At 38.7% G+C, this 21,328-nt stretch overlaps 1 protein-coding gene across 1 annotated transcript in view; it reads left to right on the top strand.

Moving 5' to 3' along the window:
* PLD5 (phospholipase D family member 5) overlaps window positions 1-12,931 on the top strand; it is a gene marked incomplete at its 3' end in the record, with an annotated part of 495,790 nt that extends 482,859 nt beyond the window's left edge. Inside the window, exons 8-10 of the mRNA XM_079935705.1 lie at window positions 1,940-2,108; window positions 5,419-5,533; window positions 12,684-12,931. Of these exons, the coding sequence (XP_079791831.1) occupies window positions 1,940-2,108; window positions 5,419-5,533; window positions 12,684-12,931 (532 nt within the window). The remainder of the gene's footprint in view (window positions 1-1,939; window positions 2,109-5,418; window positions 5,534-12,683) is intronic.
* Window positions 12,932-21,328: the final 8,397 nt, after the last annotated feature.

Raw genomic sequence — 21,328 nt, forward strand, 5'->3', positions numbered from 1 at the left:
TTGTTTCAGGTCAACAAAAGGAAACAGCAACATAGCCACATGTAGCCTGGTTTAACAGTAAAGTAAGAATTGAATGATGTCCATTAGATTTGGCAGTTAAGATAATCACTGCTGACTTTGAGAAAATTTGCAAAAGATTCATGGGCTGGAGGCTGGGATCAGTAGGCTGATAAGTGAATGGGGGGTGATGAAGTAGAGTCAGAGGTTCAAGATTCTACTATCAAGAAGTTTTGTTCAAAGAGGAAAGAGATTGTACACCAGCCACAGAGCAATGCAGAGTCAAAGGAGAGGTCTCTGAATGGGAGAGATTTATGTTTTTTTCTCAAATGAAGAAGCCAGAGAGGGAGAAGTTGAAGATATTTTCGGGAAGGAATGACTAATCAAATGCAGTTGCAGGGGGCTAAGGGAACAGCTTGGGGAGAAGGGGGGGATGGCTTATCCTCTGAATTAGAGGGAAGGGGATAAGGATGTGTGTGGCTATCAGGGTAGAACATTGAGGAGGACCATGACCAAGACCCCCAATTTTGTGAATGAAGGAAAAAGTAAATTTCTCTAGAGTGGGGCAACATTAAAATAATTACAAAAGGTACAAGAGGTAGAACTGACCCAACACAAGGATAGGGATTGGCAGATGGTATTGAGAGCCCTGAATGCATTTGTGTTTTCTCCAGTCTGCACAAGCTTGAGATGCCTTTTTCCAGTTGTCCTCTGCTTTATAGCTATAGAAATACACCAAAGGTATTACAGCACTGACCTAGGATTCAGATTTTGCCAAGAGCTAAAGGAAGGGAGAGGGGCAACTGTCCTTCATGTGATCAGAACTGATATTAGGCTTGTCAGGGAAAGGAGATCAGGAGGAGCTGATGGACCAGGAAAAAGTAGAGGGACCTTGGATCTGGGGCCCGCACAGGTGAAAGAGCAGGTACAAATAAGAGAGTAGAGGAACGTGAAGGACAGGAAGCTGGGGTCAGATATAAAGAGGAGACCTTTGGAGGTGCAATTATTATGAAACTTATATATTTTGAATAATATATCATTAGTCCAAATAATGAATTGGTCCAGAATTAGGGGAAGATTTGTATGAATAAAAAAAAGGTCTACAAATTACAGGGCTACAGAGAGATACAGCAATTTGAGACTTGTCTTTAACGTGGGAAATTTTATTGTTTTTTTTTTTAACATGAGAACTAAGTTACAGTTCTGAAAGAAACATTGTGTTTTAGGGGGTGGGGGGCAGTGGCTGGCCCCCCATCCTATATCAAGTGGACAGCACAATCTGGTGGAAAATACACAGCAGGACTTTAAGAGAAGCTATGGCCTTAGGGAAGAGTTCAGATTTAGTCAAAGTAAAAGGTTAAGAATTCAGGGAAAAGGCTAAGCCTATAGGGGAAACAGCCTGATGGAGGATTCTAGGGCCCCAGAGTAGTGGGGGTCTTGGTAAGGAGAGATGAAGACAGTTTGGAAATAAGAGTGTGGGAAAGCTAGGATAACTAGAGCAAAATCTCATTGGGGGTGACACTTACGAAAGAAGAGAGGTTTGAGAAGCATTTGGGGACAAAGGGGTGCTCAAGGATCCTAACTGGAATTCTGTTGGAAAGTTGATTCTCCTTGCACATATGAACTGAGACCCAGGTAGAGTTGGAGGTGTAGTGAGGGTGACATGTGGTGGTGGTCGGTCTGTCTGTGCCCTCTGCTCACACAACCTGAGGCCCTGGTGGTAGGAAACCTCATTTTAGGCTGGACAGGACCAGTAAAGCACCATTTCTCAATGTCCTAACCCAGGAGACTGGCATTTTTTCAACATATCCTACAAGGTTATTTATATTACAGAAAAAAGTAATGATCAAGTTAACATCAGTGTTCTCTGTAGTCTAGAAAATTTATTTCCCCAAACTAACTAATCTTCTTTATTTTATCTGTATGGATATTATTTCTACAGGACTTACTGGCCAGACTTGGATGGGAAAATTAGAGAAGCGTTAGTTTTGCGAAGCGTTAAAGTTCGACTCCTTATCAGCTTCTGGAAGGAAACTGACCCCCTCACATTTAACTTTATTTCATCTCTTAAAGCTATTTGCACTGAAATAGCCAACTGCAGTTTGAAAGTTGTAAGTATTATATTGACTGAGTTATTAAATTAAAAGTTTATTTCCTTCATACATCTGTGAAAGCTGTAAGCGCACACATACACATGAACTTCCAGTCAGAACCAGGACAACAATCTTTGATAGTGAAAAATACCTCAAAAGGTAGGTTAACTAATTTTTCGAAACAACCGTATCCCCCCCAAAAAGGAGACTAGAACCCAAGTTTCCTGGTGCCAGCATAACCCTCTTTATATACACTTTCAGTTGCATCCTGTCCATTTTGTTTGAACTTCCTCCTTCACCTACTATTCTTATTTGTGAGACTGTGACCAACAGAGCATTGGAACATGCACCAGCACAGACTCCCCCAGCCCTAAAGCACCCCCAGCCTGGGTTTCTGTACTTGTTCCAGGTCCCTTGGGCTGCACCCTAATCCGTGTCTGCATACGTTGAGGGAGGCAAGGTTGAGGATTCGTACTACCCTAGACGTGCAAACTCTCTAGCTCGCCTTTGAATCTCCTCTGGTCCTCACATGGAACATCCTCTTCCTCCCCTCAGGTCCCTTGTACATGTGCTTTCCTCTCCTACAACAGTTTCCTCCATGCATTACCTGACTAAAGCCCACTAATCCTTTAGGTCTCAGCTTCCCCCAACCTCCGCTGCTGTCATTCAACAAATGTACACTGAGACCTGACTCTGCTCTGTGCCAGGCTCTCTTCTAGGTGATAAAATTGTGCTCCATGAAACATTCAGGGACCCAGGATGACAGGGGCTCCACTGTCAACTTTGACACATGGCTTCCAAGATGACCTTGAGCCTCAATATCCCAAGGCCAATCAGAAGAAGAGAGAGTGGAGGAGTGCACAAGAGGCATTTATGAGTTAGGCCTAGAGGTGGTAAATATCCCTGTAGCCTTCATTCTCTGGAAGACAGTCCCTCTGTGCTCAGCAAGGGCCCAGATGTCAAAGCACCAGAATACAGAAAGTAAAAAGACGTGTTTAATACAAGCAGAGGCAGAGAGGAGAATATCTGGGGCCTGTGACACATGATGCATTTGCTCCTATCTCTTCTCTTAACTTCCCCTCAGAACAACTCAGTGGTCTCCACCCACCCACTGTTTCCTGGCCCCACAGCACACCTGCTACTAAGGCACTGTCAGTTGAAATCTGTGTCATGAAATATTAAGGGCTCTCATTGAAGACTTACAAGAAATTACAAGGAAAGTAGAATCCATCATTTTAACCTCTACAGTATTTACTCAGCTTCATTTTTTCAAACACTCATGGTCACATTACTCGAACAAACCAAACATTAATAGTTCACTGTTGGACATTTTATAAAACAGAGACTCCAATCTTCATTTAAGCCAGGCCATGCATTTCTAAGCATCAAGATAAGCCTTGAGGAGAAGGAAGCTTATGGCCTCGACATCTAGACCACAGATGGATGAAAAGCTTTTCCAAGAAGAGTGGGAGTTGGAATCTTGCATATAGTGTGTCTTCAGGAGCCTGGGAGCACTGATAAAGCAGATAGCCTGGTAATCTCTGTCCTTAGAGGAATAGGCACCTTCCCCCTGGCTTTGCGGGTTTGTATCCATGAGGAGGCTCGTGGAAAGAGACTGCACTCACCAAGTTTTCCTAGTTAACTGAGGTTTTTAAAAAATAAATTAACAAGTCACTTTTGAAATATCTTTGCTGTCACCTGCAGCACGTTAGGCGTCTAATAGTATTTCAGTGAATACAATGTGATTTCTGCTGTTGTCTTAGTCTCCCAGAAAAGGCTCTTTTCCCTCTTTAGGGTCATCTTCAACTTTCTAGAGGAAATGGGTTCTCAGTAAAGCCTCAAGCTGTGATGCCATCATTGACTTAAATTAGGATGTATAATTTATTCTTTTTCAAATTTGTCTTGATTCTGCAATAATATGTTCCTCAAAAGGAAATAGCAAGTGTGTAGACAGGTATGGTGATAGAGTGTTCAAGCGAGATGACTGCTGGCTGTTATCAGTATTCGTGTGACCTCACAAGTATAAAACCACAACTTAAGAGCATTCACAGGTTATTAAGTCCACTTGAAGAGTCCACAAAGGCTCTATGTGAACCCATCAAACTTGACACAGATTTTGCAGAAGATAGGAACTGAGGAAATAAGGTGATCCAGTCTGCATTGCCTATAATCATGGAAATATGGCAATGGGAGAACATTCCTCTGGGATGTACAATAGACAGTTCTTAGGTGGTAGATTTTGGCCTGTGTACCATTGATCTCAAGGGTTCTACAAAAAAAAAAAAAAAATCAGAATAGAATTTTCAGTGCTGGAAGAGACCTTAGTGATCACTTGGTTTATCACTCCTTTCTCAACCTGGAGGGGAGGGAAAAACCAACTCTCATTTCCCCAAACCAAATTTGAACACTTACAGTTTTAAAACTGTAAATGATATCTCCATTTCGAGGTATCATCCTATTTTTCTCACTGTCTCTTCTTTCCTTCAATCACACATGATTCTACAGATGTAAGACATTCTGGAAATATTCCATGCAGTTTTGAAAATTTTCCACGTTTTTCAATGTGGAGGAGACCTGAGGTCTTCACCTTTGATGGTGTCTTCCTGTGAACTCAGTCACAGTTTAAGCCTCATCTCAGCACTTGCCAATTTCAGCAGATTCCTGAAGCCACTCCTGATGTCACCTACCTCTCTTAGCTCCCCCATCCCCATTCCAGGTGAACTGGAATGCTGCTTTTTGGATCACATTAAAGTTGAAATTCAGGATTTATGGTTTGAAGTTGTGATATTTTTTGAGTTGCTTATTAAAAGAGCTTGTAGACCTAGGTGTTTAGATGGAAATATTTGTTCTTTTGGCAAAATCTTTTTTTGACATTTGCAAATCCCCAATTAATTCAGCTAGTCATTGACATGGGCCTGCTGCTTCTTATAATATATGCCACATGTGAGAATTCAGTTCATTGGCATGCTTGACAGAAAGCACCCTGAGGCATACTTAAAATGCCAGCACACTCTGATGAATAAGACGAAAGAATTAGACAACTTCTGGCCCTTTCCCCATTAAAAGAATGAATTTTATGTTCATTTTATAGTTTAAAAGTGTTAATTATAGACCTAGGTGAGCATGATAATTTTCTCTCTTGTTGCCTATATGGATTTGAGAACAAAAATAGCTTCATCTATATGAAGTAACAAGATTGTGGTTTTAATAACTCAATATGAGGTCTATTGTTGATACTTGAATGAGAAACCCTTTTGTGTTTGAACAAAACCAAAAATGTTCTCTATATTCACCTGCTTTATTTATTTATTTGTTTATTGTCTTACAGAAATTTTTTGATCTGGAAAGAGAGAACGCTTGTGTTACAAAAGAACAAAAGAATCACACCTTCCCTAGATTAAATCGCAACAAGTACATGGTGACGGATGGCGCAGCTTATATTGGTAGGTGTCAGGGCTGTAAGGCTCCTTAGGGGATCATGCAGGTTAGTGGTGATCTAGCTGTACTCTTCTGTACCCCATGGTGAGGAAGCTCCTGCCAGTGAGTGGGAGACCTTGAGGTCAGGAAACAGGAGGGTGAGGGCAAAGAGCTCCTTAACAGAGCGTCTCATCTGTGGCTTGGTTCATATGCTAGGAGACCATATGTGATGTCTTTTTGTAAATGTTTTGCAGAAATTCCATGGTCCATTTGTCTCATTTTATAGGTGAGGAGTTGGATGGCTCATGAAAGGCCAGTCCTGGCACTTAAATGAACCCAGTGCTCATTTCCTACCCACTATACAACAGCCAGCCTGTCATGAGTAATGGGGAGGCAGACATCATTGAAATTCGACGCCCAAACAAACACTACCTGTGCAATAATCCTACCTCTGCCATTTTAAAAATATCTAACTTTGGGCAATTTACTTAAGCTCTCTAAAAACCTCAGTTCTCTCATATGTAAAATGGAGTTAATAATAGTTTCTACTTCATAGGGTAAAGTTTAATTGGGATACTATGTACAAAGCACCTTGCACAATGAAAGCTCCTAACACATAGATAATACTAGATTCATGTTAGCTATTATTATTAAGGCAATAAAGCTCCAGATACAGAAACAATATGTATTGGTATATTTCTTACTAACGGATTAAATCTATTCTACTTTCCCATGGTGTGCATGAATCCAGAGTAACCCCTTTACTAGTACTGTCACAGGCAGAGTGGAAGTTATTATCTATAAAATGAAAGTGCATAGATCACAAAACAGCAGGATGGTTATTCCACTGTACAAATGAAGTAGCAATCTCAAAGCAGAAAAGAAAAATGTGTCTGGGATGAAGGAATATGGAATCTGCATTATTTTCTCCAAATTCAGTGAGTAAAAAAATATGCCATTTTAACTTTGTAAAGCACCTTATCTTATTTGATTCTCTTAGCAACATTGTCAATAGGGAAGGCAGCTTTAATCACCTGCAATTTAGAAATAAGGAAATTGGGCCATATGAAATGAATTAAACACTTACTACCTCCTCTCTCAGCATGGAGATGTTCTGTTTCTTCCCATTTCGAATAGTTGTGTGTCTTATTAGTAGAATAATAAGAATAATAGAATAGAGTATTGAAATTTTAAAAAATGTGTATCATTCCAGTTCTAGAATATGACAATATTATTTTATTCATGTTGTCCCTCTCAGTGACCCAAGAGGTGGCATTTAGATTTTCTCATGTTCATCAATGCATGGAGAACAGAATGAAATGAGCTTCTTTTTAAACAAGTGGCAAAAGCAAACTCGAAGTTGTTTAGTCAAAAATGGGAACTTTTGCTTCAATATTGGGAAAAATAGGGGTGGATTAAGTTTTGGGCACAGTGGGATTTAAGGACTCAAATCTGAATATTCTACCTGCAGGGTTTACCTAAAGTAAGTTGTTAGGTGCACATTCAGCAGTGATATGTGGTTATATCCAAATGTTCTTTATAATGAATTAAGTAAGTGTATTGGAGTCAGACAAACCTTTTTTTGATTTCAAGCACTGAAACTTACAAGCTGGAAGATAGTAAAGTCACACAATCTCTCTGAGCCTCTGAGGAGCCTCTGTTTCCTTATCTTTAAAATAGGGATAACAGCACCCATCCTTTGGTGGTGGTATAAGGATTAAATGAGATAATATATGAGAAGCTCCCAACACTGTCACTGATCTCTCTGCCAGATTCCTACTAAATATTGATTCCTGACTCTCTCCCTTCTTCTTTCCCTGTAATGCATTTTTTAAAATAGACTTTTGTTTAAAAAACAGTTTTAAGTTCACAGCAGAACTGCAGAAGGCACAGGGATTTCCTATATACCCACCAACCCCACATGTGCACAGCCTCCCGCATTACCAACATCCTTCACCAGAGTGGTACATTTCTCACAACTGATGAACTTACATTGACACATGATTATCACCCAATATCCATTGTTTACATTAGGGTTCTCTCTTTGTGTTGTACATTCTGTGGATTTGGGCAAATGTATGAAGACATGTATCTGCTATTGTAGTATCACATAGAGTAGTTTCACTGCCCTAAAAATCCTCTGTGCTCCATCTATTTATCCCTCCCCCTACCCTGGCAACCACTGATTTCTTTTTTAACTAACTCCGCAGTGTTGTCTTTTTCAAAATATATGGTTGGAATTATATAGTGTGTAGACTTTTACGATTGGCTTCTTTCACTTAATAATATGCATTTAAGGTTCCTCCATGTCTTTTCATGGCTCGATAGCTCATTTCTTTTTAGTGCTTAATAATATTCCATTGTCTGGAATATTATTTATTGATTCACACTTTATCCATTCATCTATTGAAGGGCACCTTGGTTGCTCCAAGTTTTGACAATTATGAATAAAGCTGCTATAAACATCCATGTGCATATTTTTGTGTGGACATAAGTTTTCAACTCCACTGGGTAAATACCATGGAGCATGATTACTGAATCATATGGTAAGAGCAAGTTTAGTTTTATGAGAGACTGCAAAATTGTCTGCCAAAGTGGACGTACCATTTTGCATTCCCACCAACAATGAGTGAGAGTTCCTGTTGCTCCACATCCTCATCAACCTTTGGTATTGTCAGTTCTGAATTTTGGCCATTCTAATAGCTGTGTATGACACACATCTCATTGTTTCAGTTTTCATTTCCCTTTGACATATGATGTGGAGCATCTTTTCATATGTGTATTTGCCATCTATCTTCTTAGGTGAGGTGTCTATTAAGGGCTTTTTAAACAGATTTTTAATTTTCTTACTGTTCATTTTTAAGAGTTCTTTGTATATTGTGGATAACAGACTTTTATCAGATATGTCTTTTGCAAATATTTTCTCCCAGCCTGTGGTTTATCTTTGCATTCTCTTTCATAGAGCAGAAATTTTTAATTTTAATGAAGTCCAACTTATCAATTATTTCTTTCATGGATCATGCCTTTGGTGTTGTATCTAAAAAGTTATCACCAAAACCAAGGTCAGCCAGGTTTTCTCCTATGTTATCTTCTAGGAGTTTTGTAGTTGTGCATTTTACATTTGGGTATGATCACATTTTGAGTTACATTTTGTGAAGGGTGTAAGGTCTGTGTCTAGATTCTTTTTCTTTTGCATGTAGATGCCTTGTTCTTCTAGCATTGCTTGTTGAAAGGACTGTCTTTGCTCCATTGTATCGCTTTTGCTCCTTTGTCATGATCAGTTGACTATATTTATGTGGGTCTATTTCTGGGTTCTTTATTATAATACATTTTTAAATGAGTACATTTTACACATAGCATTTTAGCAAAACATTAGTTCCCTAGAGTGAAGCATAGTTCTAATATAAAAATACTTAAAGAGCATAAAGAGGGAAAATTCATTGATAATTTAAATAATTATCAGCATATTCTGGAAATCTCTTAAGAAGTCACTCAGATACCTGTTGAGAATGCTGAATAAAGAAAAATCCACACTAGACCTTGCATGGAAATATAGTTCCATTAAATGTTCACAAGACTTACAGAAGAATCCTCAGACAGTATCATCTCTCTAATTTTGATCTGAGTACATTTGAGTCAAGCTTGGCAAAGTTGTCTGAAAGGTGGTTTGGTTATTTATATATTATATCCAGTGAGTTCACCTACACCCTCACAGGGTGTTCCTGAGGGTAGCACTACAGCTCTTCTGCCATCTGGGGCCTAAATGTACATTCTAGAAGCTGAAATGGCAGTCTCAAAAAGAGCTGGGTAAAACTGCTTCCCAATTGAAAAATGACTGAAGCATATACATGATTTTGAGGCTTAGCCCAGCCATCAGGAAATAAAGGTAGGAAAACAATCACTCTGGTGTAGGAATGCCCTGTAGTCCTGTGAAAGATGCCTAGGGCTATGATTCCTGAGAACAGACTAATTGAAACTTTTGAGAATCAATAAAGATGGAGGATCTTGGCTCCATCCATTGTATCAAAGGAAAGAAGCTGAATTTCATAGAATGAGACTTCATAATCTTGTCACTTCTCCCCCATCATCATTCCCTCTCTCCATGCTTCCCCCAAAAGATATGTGTTTCCTTCAGAGAGTGAGGTCTGCAAATGAATGGAGCAGAGATCTCAGTGTGGCCTGATGCTCCAGCCCTGGGGACTGATGACGTCTAGGGTGAAGAGCACATTTAGCACAAAGCGAGTACACCAGTGTGGGCTTCGGAGTCAGACCTGGCTTTGAACCTCAACTGTGGGACTTTTTCACTTCCACCTTGGACAAATTACTTAACCTTTCTGAGCCTTAATTTCCTCATCAATACAGTGAAGTTAATATTGTCACCTCATAGGATTGCAGTGAATATTGAAGGAGATAATGTTATGATAGCTCATAAAAAATTACTGCCCTTGGTCTAATGCCTTGCACTTAATCATAAGATGAGATTTTAGTGTCTTATCAAGAAGTCCTTGAAAAGTGTGCTGTCTTCTGTTTATGGAATGAATAGAAGGTGCCGCCTACCAGCAGTTTCCAGAATAACTCTCAACCTACAGTAGCTACAAATCCTCTGTTTAGAGGTTCAAGCTGGTGTTCACCTGGCACTGAGCATTTGCACAAAGCCGAAGCCTCTGAGCATGGCCACGTGTCTGAGAGCACATGGTTGGGAACACAAAAACAGCAAAAGGAGTCTCTGTGCAGAGACTCTAACACAGTATTACAAACCACTTAGCAAGCAGTTTGCTAATTTATAGCAATAAAATTCAGTCAAAACTATGTCTATCATGAAGTCATTGACAGCATCATTGTAGTGTTTGTGTGGGTTGGGGTGAGATATAAAGAGAGAGAGAGGAGTTCCTTCTCTATGCTGATAATATTTGACTTAGAGGAATAAACTTAAGGAGTAAAATGAGGGGCAAGGGAACCACCTTCCAATATTCCAGGCAGTGCCATATGGAAAAGGGAGTTGATATGTGCGGGGGGGCTCCAGTGAGTAGAGGAGGGCCAAAGAATGAGAGCTATAAAGGAACAGATATTAGCTTTCCCTACAGATGTCCCTTCTCCCAGCAGCTTCTCCCACAGGTGACTGCAGGGCCTTGGGTCGAGGATGCCCAGGGACCATGATCTCAGTATCTTTCAGCAAATATTCCTGCAGGATGCCTGAGGAGCCACTGAGGGAATGGAAAATCAAGCTCTATGCTTAAAAGCCTTCGGTTCCCTTATGGAACCAGCTCTGAACCAAAGAGGATGGTGGTAATTTATTAGATAATTTTGTCAGTCTTGACATGGGTAAATTTTTATTAGAATGATTCTTCATTTATAGTATTGGAGATAGTTCATGGAGTCTACAGACCTGGGTTGACCATTGATTAACGATGTGAAGCTGGGCAAATTTATTCACCTTTTTGAGCCTCACAGCCCTCTTCTGTCAAGTGAGCATAAATCCTACCAACCATATGAGATAATGTACGCAAATAGAAAGCATAGTGCTTTGCTCATATTAGGCACTGACTAACTGATAGTTCCTCTGCCCTCTACATTCCTTATGTCCCGACCTCATTCCTGACTCTTCCCCTTCACACTCTAAGATCCTCATCAGATCTTTTTTGTGCATAAATATGTTATATTCCCTATGGAATTAGTTTCCTAATTGATAGGTTTCTGTGCCTTTCTTATTATTCAGTGAAATGCTCTCTTCCTGACACATCTAGTCAGAATTAGAAATTGCTTTCTCCTGCCCTCATGGCATAGTATACATACATCTCTTGTACCATCTCATATGCCTTGTATTATACTTTTTGTGTTTTCCTCCCGGACTCCTCGAAGGCAGAGACTGTGATTTTAAGTTTTATATCATGGCCCCTAATACAGTACCTGGTAGACATTGTATACTCAGTAAATATGCATAAATGAAGACAAAGAAAAGCAAAGAAATAAATGGTGCTATACCCTCCTGAGAGTACCTTTGCTCTCCTACTGGAACTCTCTCCCCATTGGATACCAAAGACAAGAGATTCATCTGGGAGTTTTGGGTAGTCTGGTCCTTTTATCTACTCCCACTTTGAAAATGGACTACATGCAAGTCGCATAGACATGATTATCCCTTTCTGGGGTGGATCCCAGCCTTACTACCTATTATTGGCCCCCCAAAATTAGTATGTTGAAGTCCTAACCCCAGTACCTCAGAATTTGACCTTATTTGGAGACAGGGTCTTTACAGGGGAAATCAAGTTAAGGTGAGGTCATTAGGCTGGTTTCTCATCCAGTTTGGTTGCTGTCCTTATAAAAAGGGGAAATTTGGACATAGAGATGTGTGTAGAGGGGAGATGATGTGAAGAGACACAAGGAGGAGATGGCCATCTACAAGCCAAGGAGAGAGGTCTGGCACAGATCCTGTTTTCACAGCCCTCAGAAGGAACCAGTCTGCCAACATCTTGATCTTAGACTTTTAGCCTCCAGAACTGTGAGACAATACATTTCTGTTGTTTAAGCTCCCAGTCTGTTGTGCTTTGTGATGGCAGACCTAGCAAACTCATATAGCACCTATACCAGCAGTCACTCTGGGGAGGCTGCTGTCACAGCAACTGCCCTGATTCCTAGGCTGAGAAGCCTGATCCTGGAACAGGGAATGACTTACCACCCAAGCAAGGAGTGTTTTGTGTGTTTAGTTAAAAACTGGTTCTCCTTCTCTGGCTTCAGCTTTTTCTTTGATGTGAAAGCTTCTGAGCATTATAATTAGAATCTCTCATTTGTACGTATGGATTACATGTTGTCTCTTTGAGAAGGTAGTAATTGTTCACAGGATTTTTAAGTGTATTCCTATATATTTTAAATGTTGCTGTATTTAGTGTGCCTTGTGAATGTCAATAAGAAATAACATTTACCAAAAAAGAACATCAGATTTCCTGTTTTGAGTTTCAAGTTGAGCAAAGCTGAAGAAAATGCCAAAATAATATGCAAATATTAATATGCCATATGTAAGCCTTCTTGGATTTCTTTTTATGAGCTGTCAACACAATTCAGTCTCCCTGTCACTATTCCCGGGTATTTTTTTTTAATAGAATCTGCTCTATATTTCTTTAAATGGAGAATATTCCCTGGTGGATCTTAACTCTTTACCATCATTTCCTTTGTCTTTTGCAGGAAATTTTGACTGGGTAGGGAATGATTTTACCCAGAATGCTGGCACAGGCCTTGTTATCAACCAAGCAGATGTGAGAAACAACACAAGCATCATTAAGCAACTTAAGGATGTATTTGAAAGGGACTGGTACTCGCCCTATGCCAGAACCTTGCAGCCCACCAAGCAGCCGAACTGCTCAAGCCTCTTCAAACTCAGACCTTCCTCAAATAAAACTGTCACCTACAACGCAAGTGGAAAGGACCCCTAGAGTGTATAGTCTGAATGAACAAACTTACAAGACACCTTATATTTCACATTTATACAAAAAAGACCTGAGGAGAGAAAAATAATTTAATATGTCTTTTTTAGGGAAAAAGCACACAAAAAATATTCTCTGAATGACATGTAATATCTTATCTAACAATATCTTAGCTGCGTGTACACTAAATTTAAGACTTTTGTATTTGTTACTTCTGACAGGGAATGTCATTTTGGCTTGAAAGTTAGTTTTTACGTTTGCATACAAATTTTAAGACTTTGATGCCTCTTCCTTTCTAGTTTTAGAACTTTTTCTGCTGACCACCTGGTCAGTTCTTAGGAAGCTTAGCATGTGGTAAGCTCTTTTATACCATTCTGAGAACTACTGACTTAGAGAGGAGAGTGAGGATTTTGCCCTGGAGAAGAGACTGATTGAATCAAATATTTTTCCTTGAAAACCATTTCCAAGACCTATATAGTCATGTAAGCATGAACAACTTACATCTCATGCCCATCTTCAACACAGTTGAAAAATACCCTTTTTGCCTCCTTCTGCATTTTTTCCAATACCATAGCTTTTATTTTCTATCACTTTCTCTTCTCACAAAATATTATATAGCATCCCTATATTCACCTAAACATTAGCTCCAAGTGCGATTGTATCTTTTATATGTATGAATTGTTCAGAATGGATGCAAAATGTAAAGAGCAGTCTTTAATTTTCACTTTCAACTGCATTTTCCCTACCAAATTGATATTTTAAAACCACAGCCAACAATGTGTATCCTTTCTCTCAAACTCAGAAAAATTATGTAGCCACCTGCTAATATCCAGCAAGCTATTAAGTCTGCATTATAAGAATAAAGTAGTTTTTCACATTTTTGTTTAGTTTATGGTGTTTATAAGTGGATTTTAATTTCTTTAGAATCCTTATGCAGTTAAGAGTATGCCAGCAAGCATTTATAGAGCTATTTAATATACCTTCTGCTATTTAATATACCAAATGCTTTTCAGAGAAATGCAATTTAAATACTGTGCTTAACATATTTTACTAAGAAACAAAAATATTGGATTATTGTTCTATGATGTCCTTGTGTGTTGTTGTTTTATATCTATACAATATATAACCCTATATTAATGGAGACTTGCTACACTAGAGAGAGGCGTGGCCTCTGCAGAACCCAGAGCAGGTGCCCTTCAGGACGTCTAGTCGTAATGTTGCTCCTGACTCTCCCTGGCCTGGGAACAGAGTCCTGTACTTCTTGGCCTCAGGTTTCTACTGGTAATGTAGGGACAGTAATAATCACCTACCTCGAAAGATGTTGTCACAGTAGAAAATATTTATAACTTGTTTTGAAATCAAAAGAACCTATATAAATGCTAAACATTATGAAGCATAATCTTTTTCTTGAAATAATGTTTGTGGTATCCTGATATAATCAATAACAGGTTCACCCAGAGAACTCACAAGGGAAAACAAATCCACAGCTTCCAGCTGCAAATATGGGTGAATACAGCAACGCAAAAGCCCTGCTGGAGATCTGGATTGTCATCATTTTGATGGAACATTTTGTCGGGTCACTTTGGCATAAATAACATCAAAACAAAACTAGACCGTTTGCTTGGTGTTCTTCTTTAAGACTGGCATATACATGTGTTTTTAGAGCAAGAAAAAGCAATCTCAAATTTTTTTATATCTAGAGACTTGATTTCTAATATGCCAGAAAGAGTGATGTAGGAACCCACAAGTCTTGTCCAGTGGGTTTACTTGTTGGAAAATGGCTATTGTTGGTCATCTAGTGATACCATAACTTCCTTTCTTGTTGTTTCCAAGTGTTGCTTTACTGGATATCTAACCAGGCTGTGAAGAGAGTTGGACGAGAGATGTATTTTTTTTTTAATTTTGTTTATTTATTTTTATTTTTGGCTGTGTTGGGTCTTCGTTTCTGTGCGTGGGCTTTCTCTAGTTGCGGCGAGTGGGGGCCACTCTTCATCGCGGTGCACGGGCCTCTCACTGTCGCTGCCTCTCTTGTTGTGGAGCACAAGCTCCAGACGCGCAGGCTCAGCAGTTGTGGCTCACGGGCCCAGTTGCTCCGCGGCATGTGGTATCCTCCCAGACCAGGGCTCGAACCCGTGTCCCCTGCATTGGCAGGCAGATTCTCAGCCACTGCGCCACCAGGGAAGACCCAAGAGACGTATTTTTAAGAGTAACATGTTTTTATGAATGACTAAGGGATTCTTAATGAAATTCTGCATCAGTAATGGCCGGCCCATAAGACTCTAAATATTTACCATATGCCCATCCTTGTTTGAGTAGGAAGTTATCCTGTCAGTCATCTCAGTAAAGGTAGTTTTAATGATGATTAAAAAGAGAAAGTAAGCAAAAGAGTTGACATGGAGACAAACAAACGTAATAATTTCACTCCTGGGCAAGGAAAAGCAACTGGGCTGAATTTGAAAAGGACATCTAAAGATTGGAGAGTCAGTTGCTTCCTTGTTCATTCCCAAGTTGCCTCCAGTATTTGTCATAGTCATGGGACAAGCACAGGCTTGGCATAATGGCACCCCTTCACTGTTGCTATCTTTTGCATATGACAGGAGAAGAGAATTTTGTCCTTTATGAAATGACCATTATTGCCTTTTCCCTCTGAGCCCCATCAAAAAGGTAGCTCCAGGAACTGTGTCCAGGATTTTCTGCCATGCACCACCAGCAGCAGAACCCTAACTGGCCAAGCAGGCCACCTCCTCAGGGTGGTCCAGTCAGCAGCAACCAGGCCCCTGTTTCCAGGAAGCAAAGTTAACCTTCAGTGGCAGCCAGGAAAACAGCCCCTGTTCAGAAAGTGTCATAAAAATGGGTTCATGTCTCCCAAGAGAAAATTTACTTCTGCAGAACTTTCTCATTGAGTGCTTTGTCTACCCCTCTATAAGTATTCTTCCTCTCTTTTATACTTTGTGCCTGTGCTAAATAGACTACCAACTTCCATCTTCCCCCACCAACAAACAACCCCGGAATTATTTCCCAAGAGGAAAAGAAAGCAAAACAAAAGCACTTTAATTCAAGACTATCTATCTGATAGATATCCATGTCAGAAATTATGAGGAGGGTGACTACTAACATCCATTTTTTTCTCCATAAACATTCCAGGAATTATTTCCCAAGGGGGAAAAAAGGGAAGCAGGCACAATTTGAGACCATATTTTAGGTTTCTGTGCTGCTAGCATTAACCTAGTGCCTTTTTGGTTCTCAAGCATTGATTTAAAATAGTGATTCACTATATTAGAATACTTCTGTTTACTGTGGATCCAGTAGACCTTCTGATGGACCTTCCGGTTGAAAACTTGCATATGAGTGTCAATAGGTTCTATGCAGCCTGCCGTCCTCCCAAACCACACAACTTTGATCACTCCCAAATCAAATCGTTGACACACACTGTCAAATATCAATACTGTTGACCTCCACTGCACTGCCACTGGCCACTAGTATATCCGATAATTGAATCACAGCTTATCAAACCACTGGAGAGGAAGTGGAACATTCTGGGTTCTATCCATGCTCTATAAATGCCACACTTTGAGTACCTGAAAATGATAGAAACAAGGCACACTGAAAATGTCCCTACTGTCTCTAAAGCACTTTGTAAAGAGATGCTTCATGGACTTCCAAAGTCTGGTGGAACAGAATAAATCTAACATCTTTAAAAAGTCAAAGCGCACTAAGTAAATGAAAGGGCTGTGGGAAAGCTTTGCGTCTGTGTAGCTCTGGGCACCACTTTTCCCATTTGGACTGTGTTTGTGCTGCTGTTTGTCTCTTTGTCTCATTTCTGATTGGGTTCTTGGTGAGATGGGTCTGATCATAGTTTTGTTTGATCTTACCCCTTGAAAACTGTGTTTTCTTACTGCAGTTACTGGTTTGTTAAAAGTGCCTTGCTGAACCTGGAACTGACAGAAGCTCATTTTCCGCCAGCCTACGGCTATCCTCAAGTGACTTTGATTCATTCTGAGTTTTGTTTGTTTTTAGAAACTTTTATTGAGATAAATTACAGGTGGAAAAACTAAAAAGACTATAAGAATTTCTTGATAAGATCAGACCCAGAGCCATCTGTCTCAGGAATTCTATCCCAGAATCTGCCTTTTTTTTTTTTCATATGTATACCACTTATGTGAGTTTCTCTGTCCAAAAATCATTTCGTTAGTTTCAACATTTAAGGAATGTAAAAAGCTACCTTCACTCTCAGTAGAGCAGTTATCTTCTGTAATGAAAGATACTTTGCTATGGGTTATTCAAACTCAGAGCCTTATAAACAGCCCCATATATTGTGGATGAATGTTTGATTCTTTGGTTTACTGTACTTATTCTCAATGAACTGGTGCAGTTTATTATAAGCATTTTGAAGGAGAAATTATCATAATGTCCATTTGGCCTAAGGTACATTGGATAAATTAATCCATATTCAGCATTTTTCCATTCACTGTGATTTAACATCTTTGCTTTCCTTTTTACATGTCAGTAACCAAATAGCAGTTTATTATTTTTATGTTATTGATTTAAATTCATGGAAGCTTTTTAATAGTCCTGAAGTCAACCCCAGTTCATAGCCTACCTTTCATATTTGAGAGAATTCCTACCATTGGCTGAATTATAAAGGTACTGTGTTTTACGGTGACTAGATAGGTATACTACAGAAGTTTCCTGAAATTGTAAAAAAATTTTCTTATTTTTGACCCGTTAGCAGTCTTGTACTTAGAGTTCTAAAAAAGGTTACTGATCACTTATGCTTCTTTTGGCAATTTTATGAAAAGAAAGATGAGATTTAATAGGCTATTTTGCATTTTCTTTTGTTATGTTCAACTACTAAACTACTAATTCTGTTACAAAAGAGACCTTGAATTTTTAATGCTTCTTTATGTAAATAGGATAAAGTTGTGCTGGACATATCTATATTATTAACTTAAAGATCCCTAAATAAATTGGTGTTTTTAAAGGGCTAAATTTAGGAGCATCATTAAAATTCTTAAACCCTTTCATATAAGCAAATGCTCAATATTTTCAGAAGTAAATGTTATATGTTTTTTTCATTCTGTAAGATGAGGCATTTAAGTTTCTCCTCAGCTTGATCTCAGAAACAAACGATCTCTCATCAGTACCCAGCTGTACTTTATGTACTGAATGATGTGAACACAGCTGACCTGGTGTCTACAGTCCCACCATTTTGTATATTTGCCCAAGAAGGCATCATTGTAACAGTATTCCTTTTTCTATTTTTTAAAAAGGAGTTTGTTTCCAATAGGCACTGGTTTTGAATAAATAAATGAACTTTTTTAAAATGAAGAAATCATTGCAGTGACCAGGCTCTACACTTGGGCCCAGTGACAGAAAAGGCCTTTGTGGATGGAGTTCAGCTACCTCCTGTACTTACCTACCACACTATTCTTTCCAGGCACAAATCATAATCAGATACACCTGGTGTCTACTCAGCAAACCCATATTGAATCTCGGGTTTACAGGATACCTTGGAAGCCATCCAAACCAACTCCTCCTAGATGCAGACAATAAGGTCACCTTTTATATAGAAATTTTTAAATAATAAAATAGCTAACTAAAATCACCTATTTTTTACTATCACTATGCATCAGCAATTCTAAACAATGTCAGGACAAAATACTCCTCCTTGAGGAAAAAAATATATTGGTCTAAGTTCTAACCAACTGACTACATCTAGGGTGTACAGCTCCCACTGCCCTGCTCTTTGTATACTACTGTTATGAGTGACACTCTTTTCTCAATTTCTGGTAACGGGTAAAAAGAAAAAAATTATTGCCACAAATCCCAAGCAGAAAATGTGTTTATTCACTTATTCAACAAATCTTTAAAATCCTGTGTTACACTGCAAGTTCTGTGCTGAATGCTGGGCATCTCAAGATGAATAAGATAGTTCCTCTTAGGTTTTAGGGGGGAAAAAAAAGAAAAAAATGGTAAAATGCTATATTTAAAACTTTAAGAATGTTTCCCTTCCTACAATAATCCAGTAGGTAGTACTGCTCAATCCATCTGCATAAAACTAGAAAAGCTGGAAAAAATATTTGATACCACATTTGTTTGAATGCATAAGAGATATACCAAAGCAAGGAGGAAAATTGCATGGTCAGGAACTGAGAGAGAAATGCCTAGAAGTGAATCAATTTGCAGCCAGTTTTCCTCAGAGGCATTCTGCTGATTCCAAAAGCACAGATGCTGAGCAGAACTTTCAAAAGGCTCAAGGGTTTAGAAATACAGTATTGGAAATCAGATCCACTAAGGAACATGGGCCCTTAAAAGCCCCAGGTTTGGGGTTGGGACTCTAAAGGATAATACACAGGAGTAAGGATGAATTGGAAACAGAGAAGCCCTATCAGGTAGCTTCAAATCATTTTTCTCTCTGAATTCAGATGATTTGGGTTGTTGTTGCTCCTAGCTTAGCCACCTTCACTTTAAAAACAATGAAAGATATGAACCCATAAATTCAAGACTTTTATGAATCCCAAGAAGGATAAATACAAAGAAAACCACTCCAAAGCACATTATAATAAAACACCTAAATACCAAGGGCAATGAAATTAGATAGACTTTTTTTTAAAACAACATATTACCTATAAAGAAATAACAATAAGAATGGTGGTTGCTTTCTCAACAGAAACAACAGAATCCAGAAAAGAGTGGAATAAACAATAAATTCAAAGTGCTGAAAGAGCTGTCAACCTAGAATTCTCTACACAGGAAAAAATGTTCTCAAAGAATGATGATTGAAATAATCTTCTGGCAACAAAAGTGAGGCTTTTGTCCCTCACCAAAGGAAACACTAAAGGGTCTTCTTCATGCAGAAGGCAAATGAACCCAGAGGGAAGCTCAGAGATGCAAAACAACAATGAAAATTAACAGAAAGAGTTAATATGTGGGATCATCCAAACAAATTTGCACTCTATAAATAAATATTTTTTATAGCTTAATGTAAAAATATTTGGATATAGAGAGAATTAAAACACATACCAACAATGAAATACAAGTTGGTGAGCAGTGGTAGGTGAGGAGTAATGTAGCTAAATGGTTCTAAGGGCCTTGTATTGTCCAGGAAAAATGAGAGTATTTATTTATCTTAGATTTTAGTAAGTCTAGAATGCATGTTATAATCTCTAGGGTTATCCTTAAATAAATAATAAAAGGATGTATAACCAATAAGCTAATGAATGGGAGGGGAAACATTTGAAAAATAATTCACAAGAAAGCAACAATAGAGAGACAAAGAAGCACAGAACAGGCCAGACACATACAAAGCAATAATATGATGGTACATTAAAACAAAATTATACATAATCATCTTAATTTCCAATAGAATATATATCTACTCCATTTAAAAGATAAAGATTTTCTAACTGAATTAAAATAAAACCCAAACTCTATGCTGCTTCAAGAAGACTTACCTTAAATATAAGGACACCAAGAACTTGAAAATTAAGAGATGGAAAAATAATGCATATTCAAATTCTATGTTAATATCAAATAAAGGAGATATTAAATATTATTAAAGATAAAGAATGGTATTTCAGAGTTTTGAGCAGTTACATTTACAAGAAAGATATAAAAGCTGTAATTTTAGTATAACCGCAACATAACCTCAAAATACATAAAGCAAAAATTGACAGAAATAAAAGGAGAACTGAGCAAATCTACACTCACTGAGGGAAAATTTTAAATATCTCTTAGTAATTGATAGAACTAGGTAAAATATTAGTAATGATGGGGAAGATTTGGTAAGGTTTGGGAAGATTAACAAAGTTGGTCTAATGACATATATTACACATGGCAACGAGTAAGTGGAGAACACATTCTTTTTATTATATTATTGAAATGTAGTTGATGTAAAATATTATGTTAGTTTCAGGTGCAATACATAGTGATTTAATATTTTCATACAGGAGATTGGTTCAAGATGGCAGAGTCGAAGGACATGTGCTCACTCCCTCTTGTGAGAGCACCGGCATCACAACTAACTGCTGAACAATCATCGACAGGAAGACACTGGAACTCACCAGAAAAGATACTCCACATAAAAAGACAAAGGAGAAGCCACAATGAGATGGTAGGAAGGACACAATCACAATAAAGTCAAATCCCATACCCACTGGATGGGTGACTCAGAAACTGGAGAACAACCTTACAACAGAAGTCCAGTCACTGGAGTGAAGGTTCTGAGCTCCACCTCAGGCTTCCCAACCTGGGGGTCCGGCAATGGGAGGAGGACTTCCCAGAGAATCAGACTTTGAAGGCTAGTGGGATTTGATTGCAGGACTTCCACAGGACTGGGGGAAACAGAGACTCCATTCTTGGAGGGCACACACAAAGTAGTGTGTGCATCAGGACTGAGAGGGAAGG

Source organism: Stenella coeruleoalba, assembly GCF_951394435.1.
Source record: "Stenella coeruleoalba genome assembly, chromosome: 1".
Lineage (NCBI taxonomy): Eukaryota > Metazoa > Chordata > Mammalia > Artiodactyla > Delphinidae > Stenella > Stenella coeruleoalba.